The sequence below is a fragment of the Amblyomma americanum genome, chromosome 1, assembly GCF_052857255.1.
Source record: "Amblyomma americanum isolate KBUSLIRL-KWMA chromosome 1, ASM5285725v1, whole genome shotgun sequence".
Taxonomy (NCBI): Eukaryota; Metazoa; Arthropoda; class Arachnida; order Ixodida; family Ixodidae; genus Amblyomma; species Amblyomma americanum.
The window spans coordinates 312,513,180-312,522,047 of record NC_135497.1 but is presented as its reverse complement, the minus strand read 5'-3'; the positions used below and the strand labels follow the sequence as shown (position 1 = coordinate 312,522,047).

The 8,868-nt window shown below is 48.5% G+C and overlaps 1 protein-coding gene across 1 annotated transcript in view; it reads right to left on the bottom strand.

Annotated features, from left to right (window-relative positions):
- Positions 1-2,402: 2,402 nt before the first annotated feature.
- LOC144120149 (high-affinity choline transporter 1-like) overlaps positions 2,403-8,868 on the bottom strand; it is a 29,277-nt gene continuing 22,811 nt past the window's right edge. Inside the window, exons 7-8 of the mRNA XM_077652584.1 lie at positions 5,677-5,894; positions 2,403-3,319 (exon numbers count right to left, since the gene is read on the bottom strand). Of these exons, the coding sequence (XP_077508710.1) occupies positions 2,429-3,319; positions 5,677-5,894 (1,109 nt within the window). The 3' untranslated portion in view covers positions 2,403-2,428. The remainder of the gene's footprint in view (positions 3,320-5,676; positions 5,895-8,868) is intronic.

The window sequence follows — 8,868 nt, the reverse complement described above, 5'->3', positions numbered from 1 at the left end:
GTTGTAGCCGGCACGGTAAAGAAACTCTTGCCGGCAGCAGTCTCTGCCTTTCAGTCCCGCGTGGTGCGATTACAGATGCTGAAATTTTGCCAGTAGGCATTGCTTGCTGACCTTTCCGCCCTCAGAAAAACGAAGAACACTACGAAGGTCCGCAACGACCGAGTGCTAAATCGTGGCGACTGTGTTATCACCTCAGGAAATAAATGCCTGAAATATTGCTGGCAGGCCCACACTTACTTTGACCAAAAGCAACTTTTAGGTGACCCCCCCCCCCTTTTTTTTCACCGCGATCATGTAGAATTTTCAACGGAACGACTATTCTTGGTAGCATTACTGTTAGTGGCAAATGCGATAAAGAGAGGCATAATTTATAACCACTTTGTTTAAGAGTACTCGAATTCAGCTTCTAGTAGGGTGCAGTCAAGCTTGCTGCATCTATCTTGGCTAGTTATGAGCAGAAAAATACAAAATTGTGTAAAGGCGGGTAAAAAATTACAGATAATTTTTGCCTAAACTCCATGAACGTGCGAAAGCAGAACTTCATGAACGATAACTACGACGATGTAGACAGAGTTCCCTGAGGTTTCGCGCCGCAGATGGAAGTTGATGAAGACGACGATGTGCAGTGAATAGTGCAAGTGTGTGTCGAAGTTGAGTGTGTTGAAGAAGCGTGATCGCCTACGGCGATAGCCTATAGTGCTCTCGTGTACTCTCGTGAAGCTGATCCTGTTCGCGCCGCCACGGGTTCCAATCCGCGTCGCGGCAATATATTTTTATTTTTATTTCACTTTGCACGAAACAGCAAACGTCGCAAGATACTCGGCACAAACCCAGAAACATCGAAAGATGCTGCTTGGAATTTACACATCGGAACAGTGCTTTCGCGCTGAAAAAGCATATCTCTTGTGAATGTATTTAAGTGGGCAGAAAGTGGGCAGACCACATGAAGCAATCACGAATTGAGGTGAGAGAAAAAAAGATTTAGGGAAGGCGCTAAAATACTATCAAGTTTGTTTCAATAATTTGCTGCTCTCGGGGAAAAAAGAGTAATAGTTATTACGAGCGAAGAAGAGAGTGAGTGTGTGCGGGCTCAGTACAAAAGGAATTTATTTACTAGAAGTCTAGTTTGTAGTGGCCTTTGAAAAGCTGAAGAAAAAATTTCCCTCGCCAAACTTTATCTCAGGCTGGGCGCACGGAGTCTACCTTTTGATAAAAAGGCAGTCATTGAAGTCCGTCAAAACCCCAAGTATAGGGCGTAGTATTTTTGCATGCTTTACCTTTCTTAAATGTGTTTCTGGGTACGAGAGTTCAAGATGGTGGTCATGTAACCTAAGTTCGGCTGTAGGCTCGCTTTAAGTGCATTGCAATGTGACTGGGACATACAGCGTGGACTGAATGTCATTCCCATTCTGTCCGCATCCCGTGGAGCCACATGTAGGGCGATGAATCAACACCTGTTCGCCCAGATTTTTGTTCTCTTGCTGGTAGTGCAAAAACCCTATAAGCAAGAAGACGAACGTAGCACGGGGAAAGCGTGAGCGCTGGTTCAAGAAAGAAGAGCTTTTGGTTAGGGCGGCTAGTCAGGCAATGAATGTGTTAGTTCAGCTAAGATCGTTAAGAATCCACAAATGAAAGTTTCCGAAGAGTGCATGCAACCTCTGTGGAAATGACAATGCGCGGTGAATACCTGGAATAAAGAATTATTTTTGTGAGATATGTCCTCACAGAGAGCCCTTTTTTAATTATCTGGCACCTGCCTAAATCTTCTGCATCTGGGTTAATTTTTACCCGGAATCTCATTAACAATGCCGCTAATAAAAAAAAAAGAAGAAGAAGAAAGGCATCCAGGAACAAAGGTTTTTGGAAACGCCGCAGTCGGCTGAGAGTTCATGGGTATAGGGACCAATGCAAGAAACCGGACAGGCCTGAGTCTGCTTGAGCGAGCCTCGGGGCCACCTGCGCATGCTCACTGGCGGCTGCTGTTCGCGGTATACAACAGCGGCGTGCGCTCTAATGACCTGCATTGGACCTGAATTAATGTTGCGTTTTAGAGGCAGCAGATTTCGAGTTAATATATATATTAGCCCGTTTCCAAGATATGTAGTTAATAACCTTCATCGCAAAAAGACAAAGGAATAATAATCTCAAAATCTCCTAGTAAAAGTCGATCACTAACCTCCTAGTATCACGCCTCCATGTATGCTACCATTACAAATTGTTCCAGTGTTAAAACATTAGTTATTCTGTGACGCTAGTGACATAAGAACAAATACACAATAGGGTTAATAAAAATGAACTTAGTATTTATAGTCAAAAAATAATCCGACGATGTGTGAGTTCACAAGACGATATAAGCTTCTAAATCAAGAGTCATAATTATGGAAAGCTGTACGGTCCTAATAAGTAAAAAAAGGCGCCCCTCCGGCCCTTAAGGGAAACTGCCAGATTCAGCGGCGGCAGCTGCGCCCTTGCTGTCGTCTGAGGGCTTGGCCTTCTTCCTGCGCTTTTTCTTCTTGCCTTCGGACTTGGGCTCCTCTTTCGCCTCTTGAACAGCGACCGGAGGTACGCCAGCCGGCTCGAGTGATCCGACCGAGGCGACAGAGGCGGATTGCGGACTCAAGTCCGCTTGCGGCGCATCCGCAACGGGCCGTGGCACACTATGACCGGGGGCTGCCGCTACCACAGCAGGGGGCTCCTTGGACTTCGCCCGGCCGCCAGTCTGATGGGGGGTGGCGGCGATCGAGTCGGCGCTCAGGGGATCTTCACAGCTGGACACTGCGGTGGTGCCGACAACAGACGCTTCAAAGCCCTGCGGCCTGGAGGGCGGATGCTTGAACAGCAGCGCTTTCTTGGCGCAGGGCTTACTGAGCAGTGCATTGTCCAGCTGGAAGCAGCCGAACACATCGTAGCGCAGTGGCAGGTGGCGGGCCGTGAAGAGCCACGTGGAGAGGTGCGACACGGCCAGCAGGATGATGAGGCTGGCGAGCATGGTGAACGTCCGTACGGGAAACAGCTGCCGGCCGGTCTGCTCGTCGTAGTACGGGTAGGGGATGAGCGGCGGCAAGCTGAGCGCTTTCTCGCCGGCGCCTACGCGCAGCATGACAGCCAAGACGTAGGCTGCCGCGGAACCGTACGTGTTCGAGAGGTCGCGGAAGTACGCCACGCACACGAGCTGCGGGAAGAGTACCACGTAGACCATGTCGGAGGAAAGATACCAGAGCCCCTGGACAGCGCCGACGGCCTGCGAGATGTAGGTGGCCATAATGCCCACAACCACCACGGCCAGCCGGATCACGAGGTTCATCTCCTCGAGGGACGCCTGCGAACGACGCAACAGGCCAGATCAGGGCACGGTGTCCGGATTTTCCGGCTATCAAAACATTAAACTGCTTGCGGCGCTACGCTAATACAAGGCTGCCAATGCAGTGTCTCGAACATTGCTTCGCTTACTCCCGAAAACTGAGCCGTTTGCCGTTACATAAAGACAGACGTATACGCCATTCCCAGCTTGTGATCATGTACACGAAAATGTATCAGCTTTTCGAGGTTCTTTTAAACTACTGTCGCAGAAACAAGCGCCTTACGACCTCGCTGCGTGAGAGGTGGGAAGAGCTAAAATGTGCTCGCAGCCTAGCACACCACAGATGGAGTAAATTGAGTAATGGCTGGAGATAATCTAGATTTTGAAATGCCGATGCTGACCTAAAAAGAAACTTTAATGGTCCTTATTATATTGTCGATCAGCGTAATCGCACCGAAAGTCTCCGCAGAATGTATCTTAGAGCTGCCCCTGTTGCTCAACCTGTGTTGAAAGCATCGCAATCTGCCTTTAACATAGCTTGTTGCCTCAACAGAAATGACCTCACAATCAAAGCCGACCAAGTGTACAGGTCAGGTGAAGCGTGAAGCAGGCTGCAACTTCGTGCTGCCAGTAATCTGTCCAGACGGATAAATTTCGATATCGCTGCGTCGCGCTCTTCCGTGTGAGTAAGAAGAGATGATTGCGAAGAATGCAGCGCGCTTGGGATTCCACACAGCTCAGTACACATATGAAATCTGCGAGTTAACAATAATAACCAAAACAAAATCACGTCGAGGGTCGACAGCAAGGTGAAGAAGCTCTGACGGCATTCGTGAGGACAACAGAACAGTAAGCAAAAGCAAGAGTTTACGCTTTCCTTACGCGGTGTACATAGAAACTACACTCCTGCGTTGCAAGAATGTCGTTTGATGCCCCTCTCTAGAGCAGGAAAAAAGAAAGTTTACACCACTTACCACGCCAATAGTGGCCACAGCCGGACTACTTCTTTCAGCGTCTTCTGGCCGTTATCATTTCAGAATAAAAAAACCCTAGTCAGGTTCACTCGAGAACTGGCAGATACAAACGCTAACCGCTTTTGCACAAAACACAGGAACCGCGACAAAACACTATCATTGCCTTTCTTTAATGTTTTCTTCCCTACTGATTCAGGCTCCCCCTCTCCTTTAACAACATATTCAGAGATATTACAGCATTTGCGCCTTGAAAGGCAGATACTCCCGAGGCCTGCTAAGGGTCTTAGTAAATCAGAATAGTGTCACCTTCGAAGGCTACAAACTATGTCGTTTTGATAATGCAGCTACGCTTCACGCCATTGAGCCCGAGTCCTTTTCGGCACAGTGCAAAGTTTGTGGTCAGGAGGCAAACTTATGCCATATGGTATGGGCTTGATCAGGAAAGTAGCAGTATTGTCATAATAAATCAGCCAACGTAGGGGAGCTGGGAGGCAGCCATGTCCAGCTCGGACCTCGAGGAACAACGAGCCCTCTTCGCCAGAGCACGGGCAGCGGCTTTTACCAACGGTGTCCCGTACTGGGGAACCGATCAGCCTTCCATTAATCTATGTGATTGTGGCTTTGAATAAACGTTTTCATCATCATCATCTCACTGCGATTCGTTACCGGGGCCGCCAAGATCTCATCCTGAGAGCGAAATTGCGGCCACTCGTACAGTAAACCTTTGTCCACGCTAAGTCGTCTGCGTGCTTTTAAGACGTTACGCTTCGCTTGCGCTTATCGGCGACGCTCTGACTTGTTGCTGAATATTTCCTTTCGTTGCGAGAACAGCTGCTATAAGCATTGTATCGAAAACCTGTGAACGCATTACTTGAAGCTTGCGCAGTCGACTTGACCGTACAGTAGATTTGAAGAGTTCGAAACACCGATACTGCATCTTTAGATCGCGAAAGCGCTCATGAGGACAGGTACACAGAAAGAGAGGGACACACAGCGCACTGTGTGTCCGCCTCTTTCTAGGTCCCTGTCTTCTTGAGCGCTTTTCCCATTTAAACATGCTAACCAACTAGACCAAACGCTGCCGCTGTTGATAAGGTACCGACCGACTCCGGACTCCTGTGCCGTTTATGTGGCGCGAAGCTACGCCTGCATTGTGAATGATGCCGTCACGACGTTCCGAAAGAGTAAAAACTTTACGGCGAGACTGCTCGCTGTTAAAGATGATTCTGATTAGACTGTACTTTAAACTGACTGCCTTGTTCGCCCAGGTGACGCCTATAGCGCCACATGGTATAAAGCCTTCTGGCATTTCCTTGACATTGGCTTCTAGAAGCCGATACCATTACACAGTGGGACGGGAGAGTGCCTGTCGAACGAGGACCGCCTTGAGGCAGCTCTGACCTGGTCTCGAAGCAGCACCTTGTAGACGTTCTGCGAGAACATGGAGGCCGCGCTGAGGATGGACGAGTCGGCGGACGCCATGACGGCGGCCGACACGCCCGTCAGGCCCACGGACGACACGATCGTTGGGCTCAGGTGCAGCATCGACAGCGGGAGCACACGCGGCACGTCCTCCGCTGGCAGCGGAGAGGGGCCCTCGAAGCCCGCCTGCGTGAAGTCTGCGCCGGACGCAAAGAGTGACGATATGAATTCAGCCATATTAGCGAATGGTCTATCCAGGGTTCACTATTGGTTTCCACTAGCCCCACTAACGAGTTCGCTTTTCGTGCGTTATGCCGTGGAGAACTTTTGTCGTCCCACAGGATCCATATGCGTAACTTCCGCGCATGCATGGCGGGCAGTAAGGTAGCACACAAGTGCGATGCTCAAACGATCACACGTTACAATATGCCGAGCCAGTTCTACAAGGTCGCAGTCCAGGAGCTGGGGAACTTTGCCTTCGAACGGAATTCTGCATACTTTTGAATTCGCTCGTACCGCGTTTAACAGTACCTCTTGCTGGGCTAGATGGTGTAACATTGTGTAACAAAAGTAAAAACAGCGCTGATTTTTACACCACACACAAAGCGCCCGTCCTGTCGGGTCTTCCTGTGTGGTTCGTGTAAAAATTAGCGCTGTTTTTACTTTTGTCGTACTGTGACTTTGCCTTTTACACTCCTACCTCAAAAACATCCGCCTTTATTGGAATATATCCACAACTTCTTCTGCTTGCAAAAAGAAGAGTAATTTATCTGCGAGCTTCAACAGGTCTAGGATCCAACGGTTGACCAGTGACCCCAGCGGTAGTGTTTCTTGTTGGATGGTGAATATAGATTTCTGGGCATTCCATTCCGTTGTATTGTATTTGACTGGATATTTATCCTTGTCAAGAACTGCATTCATACGAATCTTTTCTTATTCCCACCCCTCCGCCCAAAGCGCACGCATAAAGAGAACGGTAGAATGTCGGCGATTCCTATTTTAAAGCGTGATATAGTGTTTGGGTCAAATTGCACAGAAAATGTCAATCTCTGCTCTCTTTCGGGCTTCGTCACTTTTCGTTGATGTGTAACTAACGCTAGCTATCGTCGTGACTTTTTTGTGGAATTAGAGTCGAATGACCGCTCATTGCTGTTCCTGACGCTAAAACATCGAGGCTAATGCGAACACACACACACACACACACACACACACACACACACACACACACACACACACACACACACACACACACACACACACACACACACACACACACACACACACACACACACACACACACACACACACACACACACACACACACACACACACACACACACACACACACACACACACACACACACACACACACACACACACACACACACACACACACACACACACACACACACACACACACACACACACACACACACACACACACACACACACACACACACACACACACACACACACACACACACACACACACACACACACACACACACACACACACACACACACACACACACACACACACACACACACACACACACACACACACACACACACACACACACACACACACACACACACACACACACACACACACACACACACACACACACACACACACACACACACACACACACACACACACACACACACACACACACACACACACACACACACACACACACACACACACACACACACACACACACACACACACACACACACACACACACACACACACACACACACACACACACACACACACACACACACACACACACACACACACACACACACACACACACACACACACACACACACACACACACACACACACACACACACACACACACACACACACACACACACACACACACACACACACACACACACACACACACACACACACACACACACACACACACACACACACACACACACACACACACACACACACACACACACACACACACACACACACACACACACACACACACACACACACACACACACACACACACACACACACACACACACACACACACACACACACACACACACACACACACACACACACACACACACACACACACACACACACACACACACACACACACACACACACACACACACACACACACACACACAAACACACACACAAACACACACACACACACACACACACACACACACACACACACGCGCTTTTACGCTAATGGAACGGATTCATACGCGACAGCAGCTCTTGGAAAATCCACAAAACCCTTGGCGCTCAAAGCTGCCACAGGTGTCCAAAGCGGAGGATATGGAGCGGAGAATATCGTGTACCATTAAAATGTGGCACCCTCATCAGCTGTTTCGGTGAATGAAGCCCATGTCCATCTCGCTGAGGGTATTCATGGCTGCCATCTATCGGAACGGACTAAGGATAAAGCCCACGTTCCTCGCTGCAACGTGAGACGTTGCTAATTTAAATATGCTGTTTATTTAGTCTGTATTCGCGATGCATATAAGTTTCGAGCTAAGTGCAAGTACCGTTATGTATGGTGCGTAACCTAGGTCAAGTTCATAGGGTCATGTGACTCTCCTGCTAAAGAAATCAAATGAGATCCGGCTTATCTGGTAACAGGCACTGATGTACTCGCAAAACCTGAGCGCTTAGTAACTTCTCTGTCCACTACAACGAATCCGAACTGAGATAATTTTAAGTGTCGTGCCCAAAATATTGATTGCTTCGTGCGCCTTTTCAAATTTAGAAGCAAGCAAATAAACGCAGCAAGCACGACTTTGCCGGGTGCGGTCGAAGATAACGAAGGCATGGAAATTGTTCGCATAAATTTATTAGAGGCAAAAATCTTGCTCCAGCCGGGCGTCTATCGATCAGACTACGAACGAGTCCACAAAGGATGCGGTTTTGCCTTTGCCATTTCCAATATTTATAACCGTCGGTACTCGAAAAAAAAGTTGTAATCGAAAAAGTGACAGCTTACTTAACGAGCTAATGGCTGGGCCGGTGCTCAGGAAGGCACAGGAGAGGCAATTTCCTTTCGGGGAACAACGGCTCATATGTCTTTTTAAGGAATCAAGTTAGGTATCAAGCACGTACGCCATTTCCCTGCCGTTTGCATAAGTACAAAGACAGAAACGAAGTATCCG